The sequence below is a fragment of the Nestor notabilis genome, unplaced genomic scaffold (assembly GCF_000696875.1).
Source record: "Nestor notabilis isolate BGI_N333 unplaced genomic scaffold, ASM69687v1 scaffold16663, whole genome shotgun sequence".
Classification (NCBI taxonomy): domain Eukaryota; kingdom Metazoa; phylum Chordata; class Aves; order Psittaciformes; family Psittacidae; genus Nestor; species Nestor notabilis.
The window spans coordinates 18,963-34,970 of NW_009921619.1; the positions used below are offsets into that span (position 1 = coordinate 18,963).

Consider the following 16,008-nt stretch of genomic DNA (forward strand, 5'->3'; position numbering starts at 1 on the left):
GCTGATTTGAAACTCTTTTCTTGCACAATCTGTTTTCTTAAGCTCAATTTTTATAGCTCTTCTTTGTGTTGCTTATGGTTTTCCAACAATTTAAGATACTGAGGACTGAACTAAGCATAATATCCCAGCACCTGTCATTAATGTCAAAATAACTTCTCCATTTCTGTTTACTACTGTATGATACATAGATTTAAGGATGAAATTATGCCCTGTCATTATAACATCACACTAACCTCTCCAACATTACACCTAAAGCCTCCCCAGACATAAGTTATCACAGATACAGTTTTCACGTATAAGACAGTCGGCTCCACTCCTTCATCCTAATTAGGTTTTAGAGTAATGTGAACTAATATACATTTTATTTGAACAGGCTTTACTTGACTGCTCAACTCTAATGTTTCTCGCTGTCAAATATCTCTCAACCTACAGGCTTTTAGCTGCTGCATTCACTTCCACATCATCAAGAAAAGTACTGAGTAACATGCGATAGAATTTATGCAATTTCATTAAAAACACATAGGTTTGACAAACCATTTTGTAGACTTGCTAGTTGTTACTCCAATAAACACTTGCTACTTAGTGTTACAATGTGCTGGTCTTTCTAATGAGAATGGTTTAGGTATTGTGTGGACAATGCCTTGGAGGTAGGGAATATACATGACACCTACTTTGCTATCCTTACCAATCACCACTTTTCTGTGAGAGTTAAATTTCTGAGAAGACCTATTTTCCATAAGAGAATTTTTTTGTATTAACTACATTCCCAGCCTTAGTCTTAAGTTTCAGTCTAAACTGATGAGAACTCATTTTGTTAAAAATGAAGATAAAAATGTGGAGTAATCTTTATGAACTCTACTTAGAGGTAAGCAGCTTCCATTATTTTGAGTAACCTCTGCACATTCCATCGCCCAGAGTTTAACAAGCAATAGCCCTTCCTCTATATGACGAGGTGGACGTTACAAGATGCACTGTCTCCTTACTAAACCAAGGCATTCAAATAAAATAAATAAATAAATAAAAAGAAACAGCAGTAGCATATTTATTTAAGACTTACAAAGGAAACTAGGACACCTGGAATGGGCATGGACAGTTGCTGTTCTTTACAGTTCCCCTAGTAAGAAGTGACATGGATGATTTTCTATATTCTCACACCTTACCAACCAAAATTCCCTTTAATAACCTTGCCATGCGAGTTGGATACTTTAGGTTTTCCTGACTAAGAATAAAGATAATCAGAAACCCACAGCTTTAATTGGTAACCTGGTTAATATCTAAGGATAAATTTAGATCATGGAAGAAATACTTTAATGTTATGAAGGTAGTATGAGCATAAACTATGAAAACTTGCAATTTGAGCCATCTTACCTACTACAGAGTAAGCAAGAACTGGGAAAATGGAAAGTGAATTATCTCCAATGAGCTCAAGGGTAAGTGTTAAACGGTAAAGTCTAAGTAAATCTCTCTTGCTTTCCAAACCCAAGAAGCCCATGCAAAGCTGTTTAAATTATACTACAGTTGTACATTGTTACTCAGTCACCATGAGTGGAGACCAGCAGCTGATCACCACCTTGATAAGAACTAAATGAAGACAACAGATGATGAATAATTAATTCTAACAAACTCAGAGAAGATCCCAACTAGGCTGCTATTGCCATTTCCATTGAAAAGAAGTCAACTGAGTGATCCTATACTTGGAGCAGTGTTAAAAAGGGCAGGTATGGAAATGTGCCATTAAGCCAGCCTGTACTGGCTACAACTGCCACTACTTTGTAAAAGGTAAGGTAGTATATATAGTAGTATAACATATAGTAGTACAGAAATTATACTACTCAAAAAAAGTAGTCTGAAAGTAGTCTTCGAGTATCTTGGATATCAAGACATATATCTTGGATATGAGGATATCCATAATGATATCCACAGTAATCCATATATGATATGGATTATGGGTAGTCTTTCAATATCTTGGACATAGATATCTTGGATATTCAAAGACTACACACAAACCTACACAGTTTCAGAATATTCCCATTTTACAAGTTAGGCAGAACCAAAATGTATCTGCAAACTCACCTGGATTGCTCATACCTTACAATGTTCAGAAAAGTGTCACATGCACAATGGGCTACATGTGAGCAATAAAACAAAAAAATGAAAGGTATACTCTCTCCTAACATAGTCAAGTAACATAACTATACTTATTGTCATTACTCCCATTAATTATCTGATTGGCAACAGAGACAAAGCATCTGAGATTTGCTCAGAGTGCGAGGCAAACTCTGAATGTACACACTTGACGAGGAAGCCATCTTTATATTTGAGTAAATGTTCAGGGGGAACCCAGTGTCACAGCCCCACAGAACAGTTGAGGTTAGAAGGGACCCCTGGAGAACATCTATCCCAATTCCACTACTCAAAGTATAGGCAACTAGAGCAGGCCACTCAGGACAATGTCCAGTTGGGTTCCAAGTATTTCAGAAGACAGAGACTCCACAACCTCTTAGGGCAACCTGTTCCAGTCTCACAGTAAAGAAGTTTTTCTTATGCCCGAATTTCAATTTGTGTCCATTGTCCGTTCACCAGATACGGCCGAGTCTGGCTGTACCTTCTTTGCACCCTTCTATCAAGTATATATGTATATTGACAAGATCCATAATTACGTGCAGTTCTATCCTCCTGGTTTTCACACCATTTACAAAATTTCAGCCATAAAATATTTCAACATGAGAATTCTTGGTGGCAAGAATTCTAGTTCAGTGAACAATTTAAGCTGACAAAAATCGCCACCAAAGCCAACACAGAAAACCTCACCTGTCTCCTATTCTCATCCAGTCACTTCTGTTCCTGAATTGTTAATCCCTTCAGCAAGCACAAACATTTGTGCAGCTACATGGTGAAACAACTCATTCAGCTGAAAAAAAATCCACTTTTGTTACAGCAGAATTGTTTCTCCAATCCAGTTCACCCTCAGCCTTCATGAGTGATACCCACCTGGCCTTCCTCTAAGAAAGCATTCCCTCTAGCAGTAAGATTTTGTAAGTATACGTACTATCCGAAATAATTAATTTTGCCAATTACATGATAAAGCCAAAAGGAATTGAGTTAATTTTCATTAATATGCTCCATCAATGAGAAATAAAATAAGTCCACAGCAAAAATTATGCAGTTAGAATTCCAGCAGGGTATTGAAGCGTGATGGAAAAGCCTCTAGGCAACTGCACCAGTCCTCATAACAGAATGCCTACCCAGTAATGTTGCAGTACAGGCAATTTCCCATTCTGTAGGTAAGACTGAGGGTAACCTGTACAAATCCAGACCACACATTACATAGGACAAGTCTGAGTGAATACCCTCAAAAATGAATGTTTTCTATAGCTATCAAATGTTTATGTAACTATAGCATAAAGAGTTAAAAATGTATGTAAACACTTTTTGTCAATGTCAACTCAAAAAGATGTATTCCTAAAATCTTTTTGCTAAGTCACTGTGACCAATGAGGATGATTTCAGTGCTGCATATGGCTATGAATCACTAGCATTCATCCTCCTGCACCTTCAAATGAGCCTTCTGCAACTTATTCATCATCCACATATGTGGCTTCTTACCTGCTCTGAATTACAGTACTGCACTACATTTCTTCACTTTTGCACTTTCCTGCTCTTGATCAACTACTTCTTCTCTATTCTGCACCAATATTCTCTGCTCTGTTGATTTGGAAACATGACTCACAACTGTCTCCAACTTACCTCTCTTACCAGTGAGGAAGCAGAGTAAGAAGTTCAGCAAGCGAAGGAGCTACACACCTTAACTGTAGGTAAAAATGCTGTATCTCTAAGGTTTTGCATCATCTCATACACCAATGACTCTGTATTAGAGTATTTTATCCTTATTGCTGCCAAGGTTAAAAGAACCAAATAAACAAAACCCCCCAAAAAAAGTTTTTTCTTTTTATAGTAGTCTACAGCCACAAACATTCAGTTAAAACATCAAGTATTTACAGGAGTCAAATCCTACCTGCAAAATCAGTATGGAAACACATTGATTAGCTGGTATGCTCTTTTGGCAAGTTAACTTTACCAAATTACCCTCATTATTCCATTACACAGAAATGTTTTTTACCTGTGAAGTTGACATGCGAGAGGTATCTTGTCTGCCTGTTAAGTCAGACGATGAGATATTGACTGGAGCACCACGATGCAATCTCATACTCACTTTCCTTTCTCGTTCCATACCAGATACTGGCCGAGGAGAGGTGTTGGCTGTGAGAAAAGCTGCATTAGATTTTTGTAACACAAGGGGGGATGATAACATGATCACTGGAAAAGTTACACTTTCCCTATTTGCATATAGAGCTTCCACAGAGTCAAACAAGAGAAATTAAGGCCTTTGTTTTACATTTACAGAAACCTAAGTAGCAATTGGCAGGTAATGAGTGCATACAATTATCTTAAATCTACTGAAAAGCAAGCTGAAGAAAAAACAAACAAAACCCCCAAACCTTGACCAGACACAAATACCACTCAGGTATCCTAATTCTAGTTTTGAATTTCCAATAACCAGGAACAAACAGCAAATTACAGTTGTCTATAAGATGCATCTATCCGGGTATTTGCTTACTTACCAGCATGTGAAGTTGGGGTAAGAGGAGTAGGAGGAGCTACATCTTGTGCTCCTCTCAGCCTGCCAGAAGCAGTGGAGGGTATTCCGCGCACAGCTGGATTTCGTGTATGTCTCAATCTTTCCTCTCGTTCTCGCCTTTCACGTTCAGAATCTTCAGTTGCTCTGCTTGCACCCTACGGGTTGACAACAGTGAACAACTTGGGGGATTACTCAACTCACAACTATATATTTAGACAAAAGTACTGAAAATAAAGAACTGCACAACTCATGAATTTAAGCTTATTAAGTTAGGCCATTAATTATTTTGGAGACTTGCCATAAATTCTAAATTTTGTTCATACATCTTCTGAGATAGTCTTCAAAATGCTAATGTACACACATACTTACAGTGTCTTATGGCAGCTGGACACTTCCTCAACAGTTGCAAACGACCCATGCTCAAGATCAAGGGGAGAGAAAATAGTAATTCTGTGACCTGGCCTGGTGACCGCCCCGAAGGAAGTACCTCAGAAGCCTTACACATTTAAAGGCCTGTAACTCCAACTTAGTTGTCATTCAACCCCCACCTCATGGCTCTTGTATCTCCCGCCTTTCCTAACTTCCTGATCTTTTTCCTAGACAATAGAGCTTCTGGGAGGAAAAAGGCAAGACAATCTTACAGTATCAGTTAAGACAGTCAAAACTGACAGTGTAGGGAAAAAAAAATTACAAAAAAAAAAAATCTAGAAAGTTATGTTAGCTACTCACGAATTTCAGCATGTTCCAGTCAAACACATAGTCATAGGAGAACCCTTGTCGGTGGAAGAGGTTTCTGAATAATTGCCTTAGATAGGAATAGTCCGGTTTGTCATCAAAACGCAAAGAACGGCAGAAATTCAAGTACGTGGCAAATTCAGCTGTAATAAAAGAAAGCCTCTCGTTTGTCCTTCAGCTCCACATTTGCTTTTTAGAATTCTGAATCACAAAACCAAAAAAACCCACCCCAAACCCAGCAAATAGGTAATCTCCTAAACATAAAAATAATAATGACCTAAGACTAGACATCTTTTAAAGGCAACACTATAGCCCATCTATTAAATCAACCTGAAAAGGAAATTATTTGTCTATCACAGAGCAGGCAAAGATGTCAGAGGACAGCAGAGACGACCCAATATCAGAGTTCTTTAACTGACAGTTGGCGGGGGGGAAGGGGAGACAGACAGGTTTAAAACTACAGCTGAGCAAAAAGGTTTTTTTCCCTTTCTTTAAATATATTTAAATGGCGTTTATTGTGGGACATGGAAGAGCATCTCTGTTATTAAATCACATGAACATTCATATCTACTACCTCACAAAACACATAGAAACTAGGGGACTCGTATAAATTTCCCATATGTGTCATGCTACAATTTTATATTTGCAACACCTGTTTTTATACGGCACATGAAATATTAGTTACACAGCAAAAACATTGTCAATTCGATGCACCAGAGATAACAGCAGTATCAAAATACCGGCTTTTGAGTTCAAGTCTTTCAGCTGAAATAATATATTAACAATTTATGTTAACAAGTAAATTCTAATAAACCAACCAAGAAAAGTTGATGAGTCTGCCTTGCTTGTTAACTTCAGTGAAAAAACATAGTTAATGAATGTAAGGGAACACGTATGAAGCAACATTTGAAACAGACTGAAGACAGTAAGCTTTCATATAACCCTAATAAAGCTCATAGTTCTTGTTATTGTACCTAGCTGCCAAAGCCAAGAGTGTGGAAAAAAGAGAGATGGAACTCTCAGGAAAGATGAACAATATTCTCTGATGGCAGCTAATGTTACCAAGTTTTAAAACAGATTCAAGTATCATTCTGCAGGGCTCAAAAACGCCTAATTATTACCAAACTGAGAAACAGAACAGCTTTTAGTCAGAATGCTAGGATATAGGAGGGTTTCTTAGGTCTCTCTCAGATGCTGACCATCAACAGGCCAACCTGGATGAACCTTCCCAAGTGCAACATCTGAAATAAGTAAGAGGTGCATCTGACTACAGAATCCGATTCATCCAAGAAACAGTACCCTTGCATATGAAGCAATTGGTAGTTTCCCAAAGTTATTTGTCAGAGTTACTTAGTCAGCACAGACACATGCATACAACACAGCGCAACTCAGACGCATCAAGTACCCTCCCACTTGAGGGCACTACAATGATTGTTTACTAATCATTTGGACAATGGATAATTAGAAATGGTACACAAACACAAAGATCAAGGTCTCAAAAACAGTGTCTTTATCACAGAAGCGCCAAATTGTGGGGGCAGGGGAAGAAGAAGCGGTGGGGGGAGGGGAAGAGAGAGAAGTAAAAAAAAAGACTGGTAGAATTCAGTATAAAGAAAGAAGAAATACTGCTAAAACATGAACATGTAGGCCTAGTGCCACAAAAGAGTAACTTACAAGGATATCCTTTACACAAAACCTCAATGGGTGTAGACATTTTCTTTTCACTGATACGTTCGTATTTCTGCCTCTTTGTTGCTGCTTTCAGTCCCTGCCAGGGGAGGGAGCCCAGGTTAAAATACATCAGTACATAGCCCAAGGACTCCAAGTCATCTCTGCGAGATTGCTCTACAACAGCATAAAAAAGTGGACTCATTAGGTTTCATTTTCTACTGGAAATGCAAGACTGTGCAACATGACTGTCACAAAAACTCTTAGAAAAAACTATGCCCGTGATAAACTCATCCAGTACAAGAAAAAGCCTGTCACCCTCACAGTTATTAAAAAAATGTGTGAATTCCTGAAGATTATAAACTGAACAAATCCCACCCAATCAAGGGATACAAGGCCAAGCATGCTGCACTGCTAGTGCCAGAAATAGGGACTTTCTTCCATGCCTCCATAAAGCAACTTCTACTTGCAGTAAAATTATGTGCATTGACACTTCTAAAGTTTCTATTTATTGCTTTCCCCAGCTCACCAATTCCAAGATGAGTGTTGATGGATGCATAACGGGCAGTTCCTGTTAAGTTTTTATTTTCACGATATGGAATATGTTGGTGAGTTCGAGCATCTCGATACTTCTTTGCTAGTCCAAAGTCTATTATGTAGACAAGATTGCCTTTCTTCCCCAGGCCCATTAAGAAGTTATCTGGCTTCACATCCCGGTGGATAAAGTTCTTAGAGTGAATATATTCAATTCGACTAATCTAAATAGGAGCGGGGGGGGGAGGGGGGAAGAAAAAATCATTATCAAGAGACCGGGCATACACTTTTTTTCTTATAAAAACACTAGAAACACTGTCTTAATGATAAAAGAGGTAAAGAAACTTTCTACTGTAAAATGTAAGGGCATTAAGGAGAACATAATTTAGAAGACAACAGATAAGCCTTCTCTCCAGCTTTCTTGCTGTGTCTGTTTCACATTTGTTTCCAAAAATTTTCTGGGGGGAATTTGTGATTGAGGAATGAAACACCTGGTTTGCAAACAGTGCAGGTCATTTTTTAAAAATCAATTAAGACTTTATAATCACTTTTGATGGGGCACTTTATATTTACAGAAAAAAAACTGATTTTGAGTCTTTTCTCTAATGATACAGCCTATTCATGTCTAAATTACAGAAATAAAACATAGTTGGTTGTGATCTCAAGAAGTTTTAATATCCCACCACACCACACTGCACTACCAAGATCAACAAAGCAGTTTCCTACCATTTGGTCAGCAAGTAATAGAACTGTCTTGAGACTAAATTTTCTTGAACAAAAATTGAAGAGATCTTCAAGACTCGGTCCCAACAGCTCCATCACCATTACATTGTAGTCCCCTTCAGCTCCACACCACTTAATTGTGGGAATACCCACTAGAAAAAAGGAAACTGTATAACAATTTGACTTACACAGTTCATGCACACAAATCTTCAAGGCTCTTAAGATGAATTCTAGGAGGGTCATTGCTGTGAATGTTTGTATTTACAGTGAGGCTTAACATTCTATGCTACCTTCAGCCATTCCAAAATGAGTGGTTTAATAATTTCACAGCAAACCCAGTAAAAAATTATAGCAACAGAGGTCTAAAATTAGCCTTTTTCCTCTTCCCCGGAATGCCCCCAGTCTTTGTGCATAGCTTGTAAATTGAAAGAACTTTGCATTTTCTCTGGATTTGAACCATAAGCATTTTACGTGTATTACTACTATTCAGGTAGTCTCCAAGATGGCAATAAAGAGCAAATTAGAAATCTGAAAACAAAGACACTGACAAAACACTAAATATTTTCATTGAAGAAGGCCTTAGAAATTAGCTGTTTAGTTTCAAAGCCCACAAGATCACCGTAAAATATCTTTCTCTTCCATTTCAATTTGCAATGAATTTTCACCTTTGTTCCATACTCCTTGACTTTCCTCCAGTTCCACTGTATTTGCTGTTTGGAGAATCTCTACCAAAGTAGCATTATTAGAGATGTGTTATACATTCAGCTTGAGAAGGGTAAAATTAGCCCTGCTTTATGGGAAGTTATTTCACACAAAACTGCAGAATTGCTCAAATATTTTGAATTAAGCCTGCATGTAGGTACCCTTATTCAGAATTCTAAATCCACTCACTCTGAATTGATTTTACGTATTTTGGAAGTGAAATGGTACAATTCATCCATATTAAACTCTGTTTACTTGATATGAATTGTTTTTTCCCCAAATTCCCTTCACAGAGAAATCCTTATTCAGATGGAAACTTAACCTTCTGCTACATGTCTCCGCAGTATCCATCCTCAAGAAAGAACCCACCATAATGGCCTTAGTAAGCCCATAAAGGAAGCATTTTACTCCGTGAAGTCTATTCGGGTTACAAGCAGGTGGCAAATGAATGAAGCGGGAATTAAAAAGTAACTAAATGCAAACACATATTATCATCCATTTCTACATGTATGATTACTATACTATGCATTTGTGATACAGTGTGGAATGTAGTCTTTATGCAAAATATGGCCTCATTTAGGAAGAATTCAAGTGACTACAAAACAAAAGCAAAACTTAATTACACCAAGTTTATATCCCAGAACTGCACAGGACACACATTTGCAGAACTTTAAAATATACCAGTCACTTATCCTAGAGGAGTACCATGCAGTAGTTATAAAGTTGCCTCACTCCTGTTCTGTACTCCTAATGCCATTTTGTCTTACAATTCCCATAGCAAGGAAATATTTTTAACTCAGAAGGAAGAATGCTAACATATATAAAAAAAATTAACCCAAACTTACTAAGCTTATCATTGAGCTGCTATAATAAGCAAGTCAGGTTAAACACTCCAGAACGGTTGTTACTATCTTTTACTGACCCGTGAGAAACAAAAGACAACCAGTGTACTGCCAAACAGGACCAAACTATGTTCCACATTGCTCCAGGTTTTCATGTTTTAAAATATTCGGGGACCATGAACAACACTGAAGGATTTTAATAGTTATCATAAAATTCGACAGCCATGGATTTGGAACTGCTACCCTATGTTGCTTGCAAAATAGCTGAGGTACTGCTTCATGCACCCTGCAACCTATCCTACCTTCTCCTTATACATTAAAAGAGATGTTAACTATTAAATACTTCCAGGTGGCATATAAATCAAAGGCTTAAAATCAGTTAAATCTCTGAAGAAGGAAAATAAATTGCTTGCCTCCACCCTGCATCATTTTGTAGATTTTACTCTCGATGTGAAGCTGAGGATGTTTAGTTTTCACACATTCCAACTTAATGGCAACCTCCTCCCCAGCAGCAATATCAGTTCCTAAAACCAGAAGAATTTAAAACATTAGTCAAAATATTTTTAAGATTAATTTCCTTAGTCAAAACTGAAACAAAACAACTATTGGCAAACTACTACTCAACGGCAAACATCCTGAGATTAAGTACTTTCAACCATGATTATCTAAAAACTCTTCTGAAGTCTTACAAATTCTCTCCAACAGATTAGCACCTGAAGAGACAACTATTAGACACTGTAGCACAGAAGCCAAAACTGCTTCTATACCATCAAAAAAACAAACAAAAAAAACCCCACACACAAAAAACACACAAAAAAAAACCAAACCAAAAAACACAACAGGAAAACAAAAAAAACAAACAAACAAACCCAAACCCGAAAACCAAACAAGCAAAACCAAACAAAACCCCACAAAACAACAACAAAATAATAATAATATAAAAAGAAAAAAAAAACCCACAAAAAAACAAACCCACAAAAAAAAAAACCCAAAACACAAACCATAACCAAACCAACAAACGAGTGCATCTTTTGAGGGGTGTCTTTCCACTTCTAGTTTGCTAGTGGAAGTGCTCAGAATTAATGTTTGCAGGTGTGGCATGTAACCCTGCCAACCTAAGGAATGCTAGGAATTCAGATCACCTCCTCTTACATCTTGGAAACAGAGACTACAACTTCCCTAAATCTCAACATACCTCAGATGCATTCTGAACCTTATGATTTTACCCTGGGAAGCAGGTTATCTAGAATCAATAATGTGTCCTCTCAAAAAAAAAAACACAACTTTTTTGCGTCTCATTAAACTCTTGTTTAAGGAATCAAGTGACTGAAAAATTGGCTTACCTGTTAACTTTTTTAAGTGTTTGTAGAAAAAACTGTCATTCTTGAGAAACACTGAGTCAAGAAAATACATACTCTCACAGCCAAGCAACTTAGGAACAATAGGAAGACAGGAGTTGGTAAAAGGAGATGCAAGACACATATTGCCAAGTCTCACTACTTTCAGGATTTGGCTTTCTCTTTTCTGCACTACCTCATAGTTTAGGATGATATGAAATACAACAAACCTGCTATTTTTTCTGATCCCCACTCTTAGAAGCTTGAGGTCTACTAGTTTTTGTTTGGAAAGAAACAGCAAACAATCATTTTGTACTCACTTTATCCACAATGTTGAGGGTTTCAGAGACTCTTACCCTACCTCACTTTCCCCTAACTCTTGTCAGAGTTGAAAAACTCTGGTCATTCTTTGTATAGAAGTAAGTTTTAATTACCCCATCCCCCATTTCACTTATCCATACCTTTTCCAGTTCCATAATGTTCTTTTTGAGCGTCACAAAAAGCAATTAAGACAGAGATACACAATTTTTTCTGCCTGCTTACCTGTTTTTTCTCCATATGCTTTTCTTTGACCATTACAGAGTACTGAACTAACATATTCACGAGCTGAAACCAGGACACCTAACTATTATAACTGCAAAATTTTGTTCCTGAGATTAAGGAGCTACTTCAGTGCTTTATAGCCTTTGTCAGGCTAACAAAGACAGGCTAACAGCCCACACCTCAAAATGGGCATGACTCTTCACTTTGCAAGGAACTGATGGTGCACAGAATTATCTACTGAGTTCACACAAGACTGCACTTTCTTAAAGTAAATAAAATGTCTTTTTGCGTGTGCACACACACGAGTACGAAGGTGGTGTTGCTGGTACAGTTGAGCTGTTCTCAGAACCCCAAGGTCAATATCTGTTAGACATTTCTCGAGGCATCTTAAGAAAAAAAAACAAATGAAACTCACTCCAGGTACAATAAACACAACTCAAGGTGAACACATCTGGAGTAAGAAAAATAAGGCAGTACATAAATATGTCTGTCTCATATGACTCCTTTGTAACTGGCATAATAGTTGGCAGGATCCCCAACTGCTACTTTGGTCAAAGCACAGTAGCAGCAACTGGAAATGCTTCAATATATAATATAAGGTTTTCGCATTTTATAAATATATTATTTTGATGAACTTTAAATGAGCTATGGTGCACATCAATCCAGAAATGTGAAAGGGCAGATCAACAATACAAGGGGGAAGGCATTTATCTTCTAATCTAATACTGACTTCACCACCCCAAACAAATAAAAATCTTTATTCTGAATCCCAAAACTCTGGACCTTTCTTGCTTATCCCTACATTCAGTACCTGTTCTCCCAAATCCCACAGCAGACAAGATCAGGGAAAGTATGAATGAAAGACAATATTATCTGATGGGTGAGCCTCAAAAAACATGGTCTTTTGGGGGGTTTAGTTCGCTGTTTTTAAAAACTTTTCTGATCCAAAACCAACACAAATTGCTGCCAGAGTATACTAAAAGACACATTTCTTTATAGACAGCTGCAGACTTCTGTGTTTAATTAGGGCAAAAACTGCACGGGAGGATCAAGACCTGTATCAAGTCTGTATCTGTACACCTGTACTGGTATCCAGTTCTGCTCAACATAGTATTAAACTGTTACATGACAGACCATGGTCTTGACCTAGTAGGTAATTTCTTAGGATAGTTCCTCTTCCCAAGTCTTTATCACCCAAGACAGACAAGAACCCTCAGCTTGAACTCCACTTCTGTATAAATCCTCTCCTTCAAGATGAGAGATGTTGTATTAAAATAATTAAATTAAAATATTTGAGTCCAGAAAAACTGATGAGAGGGAGACAAAAATACAAATATTTTTTCCAAGCAACACAATCCATTACTTGCCACCAAGTAAGGACTTCTGTCCCCACTTAAACCCTGGGACAAAATTTCTGAAGTAACTCTGTAACCATCAAAAGCTTAGCTTCCTTTAAAGAAAACAGTATTTGAGAAGTAGCAAGAAGGATTACTGCAAGAATGACCAATAATTAAAAAGTAGTAACAAGGAGTATAATGAGAGGCCACCGTTTGTAAATGTAAAAGGAAGTACAGAGTTATGAAAGTATTTTCTTTTAAACTGCAAAATTCCAATTTACTTGGAATTGCAAAATCCTCTACCATAAGGAAAGCCTTGGAAATCATTTTAATGAGTTTACAACCCAAAACTAATTCTTAAAAAAAATATACACGTAATACAAAATTCATGAAAACACAGCAACTGCAATGTCCTTTGTGACCCATATCTATTTGACCTCAGAGACTTATCAACAAATGCTTACTCTGATCCCATTGCCCCTTTTTCATCATACTATTTAGAATATCTGGGAATCCATTTCTTTCATATCTTCCTCTGCAGGGTAACTTCAGAAGATGCACGTACACTAAATTCCTAAATTTTATTTTGAGTTGTCCAGGCGCTCCTTTATTTACAATAGTGCCTTACATTTCAAACTCCTGTCCCACAGTCCCTGCCATTCTAAGCAAGCAAAGCTGGGGCCATTCCGAATTCCAGAAGACGCATTTTGAGGTTTAAGGGAGAATATAAAAGAATATGAAAAAAACTGTGATAACAACAGTCACTGGCTCCATAGGATAGAGGGGGAAAAAAGGGAAAAGGGAAAAGTCTGTCCCCTCTACTCTGGAATGTCTTCCACACCCTTGTAGCTGCATTAAAATAGACAAACATACAGGGGGACCAGAAACAGGCAAAAATAATCAATTCTTCCTTTTCAAAGCATAAAGCCAAGGTAGAGATCTACACTGATGTAATCTGTAAAAACACTAAGGCCTATCAGAAGACGTGTACTTATCCAAAAGAATTTTATACATTATTTTAAAGCACTTACGTCCTACCGTAATCTAAACAAAACAAAAACTTAATTTTAAAAAATCCCTACATTTCATTATCACAAAAAGCACAGATTTCAAACACCTCTGTTTTACAAGATAATGGTAGGCAAACCAAATGGCCTCTTCAAGACTTCAGTTCCTGAGACACAGTCATTTCCCCTGGAAAAAGAAACCCATACCAATAGCTGGATCTTCAAAGCATGTAATTCTCTGCTAGCTTCTGACTCAGGAAAGACATCTGCATCAAGCCCTAAATGTAAATCCACACCAGCTACTCTGAGATAAAAAGAAGAGGACAAAAACTGAGGATGATGAATTCCAGTGCAAAATGCAGCATGGCAATAGTACTAATGTACAGAGAACTATTAATTCCTGTGCAAGTCTACTGGTGTGGGCTGTAAGCATAAAGCGACCAAAAAAAAAAAAATTTTACTTGCACTTCAAATTTATACTCTAATGTAACCCGACTTACCTGAGCAGTATTCAAATACTAGAGGGAGTTTCTCAAATCATTTTAAGATTTTTCAAATTCTAACTGCTGTCTTAATCTCTATTCAAAATACCAGTGAGAGCTAATAAGGATTTTTGCACAAGTATTACCACCATATTTCTCACAACAGTCTTCAATGTTTTATGCAAGCATTGCAGAGGAAAAGATTCATGTTCTCTGTATTACAGATAACCAGTATTTCATTATCTGCAGACAAGCACCTTCAGCTATCAAATTAGTCTGGAATGTGAGCTGTGCACTGCAACATGAAGCACTGCTGTCTAGGAAACAAAAACACCTCTCATACTGCCAAACATACCACATGTTAGCTAAAGACATGTTTTTACCCTCCAGATGTGTGCAGTTAACATACCTTAGCCCCTGCAAGTTCCTTCCCCACCTTTCTGACTTGCTTTTTAAAGTTGCCACAGTTTTCAAAAGCAGAGTACTGGTTCCTATGTACAGGGATTAAAATGCATATTTCTGTGGATTTAACCCATTTATTGTGGTTTAACAGTTTGAAGAATATATTATTTTATAAATATTTGCTTTCAAAACTCCTGGTACCCACCACTGCTTGTCATTATCACAAGCAGCGAGCCATTATGATAGAGCTACACAAACGGTCAGGCAAAGACAATGCCAATCCTGCATATTTTAAAATTGCATAGAAATCACAGTAGCAGAACAAGATACTTGCAATAAGGCATTAGGGCAACATTCAAGCAGCACGATAAACAAACTGATGATTCTTGGAAGGATTTGAAGGTTTCTTTAACTGCAACCTCATCATCTGCACTTGTGTTATTTTTTGCTTTGGTTTGGTTTTTTGTTAGGCCTCACAGGAGAGACGAACATTCCTGTGGCAGCAATTCTTCCTAGTCCGCTGCAGTGATGCTTAACACCAATGCACATTTCTTTTCCAAAACATTTTTCTGAACATGGTGGGTTTGGGGTTTTGCTTTGTGTTGGGTTGTTTGGTTTGCTTGTTTGTTTGTTTTCCAAATGAAGGGATTTATACCCCTATCCCGATTTTACAGATGAGAAGATTAACAACACCCAAGGTCACAAGACAACAATGCGAAGGGGCGGCTAAGTAAGCTGGAATTCTCGATTTCCTATCCAAATTAGGACATGATGTCAAGGAAATATTAAACTATTACTGTTGCACAATTCGAAAACTACTTCACATCAAAGGGCATTTTTTGGTTAGTAGCGCAGCCCGAGCTCCATCCGGGGTGAAATGAGGCCCCGGGGGTTGCCCCCAGCTCAGCCTCGCCGGGGGCTGGGAGCGGGCACCGCAGCGACCAGCACCCATCCCGACTCGATCCCTGACGTTCTGCACAGACCTGCCAGATACATCCCCAGCAAGCCACCCTCCTTACCCAAGTAGATGTCCCCAAAGGAGCCACTCCCGATCTTCC

At 37.8% G+C, this 16,008-nt stretch overlaps 1 protein-coding gene across 2 annotated transcripts in view; it reads right to left on the reverse strand.

Moving 5' to 3' along the window:
- The window catches only part of CSNK1D (casein kinase 1, delta), a 19,813-nt gene extending 3,811 nt beyond the window's left edge, over positions 1-16,002 (reverse strand). The window contains exons 1-8 of one of the 2 annotated variants that reach the window (XM_010011232.1): positions 15,970-16,002; positions 10,256-10,366; positions 8,302-8,450; positions 7,571-7,799; positions 7,048-7,218; positions 5,368-5,516; positions 4,622-4,793; positions 4,120-4,259 (exon numbers count right to left, since the gene is read on the reverse strand). In XM_010011232.1, coding sequence (XP_010009534.1) covers positions 4,120-4,259; positions 4,622-4,793; positions 5,368-5,516; positions 7,048-7,218; positions 7,571-7,799; positions 8,302-8,450; positions 10,256-10,271 — 1,026 coding nt within the window. In that variant the 5' untranslated portion in view covers positions 10,272-10,366; positions 15,970-16,002. The remainder of the gene's footprint in view (positions 1-4,119; positions 4,260-4,621; positions 4,794-5,367; positions 5,517-7,047; positions 7,219-7,570; positions 7,800-8,301; positions 8,451-10,255; positions 10,367-15,969) is intronic. The other variant, XM_010011233.1, reaches the window with a different exon arrangement.
- Between the last annotated feature and the right edge of the window lie 6 nt (positions 16,003-16,008).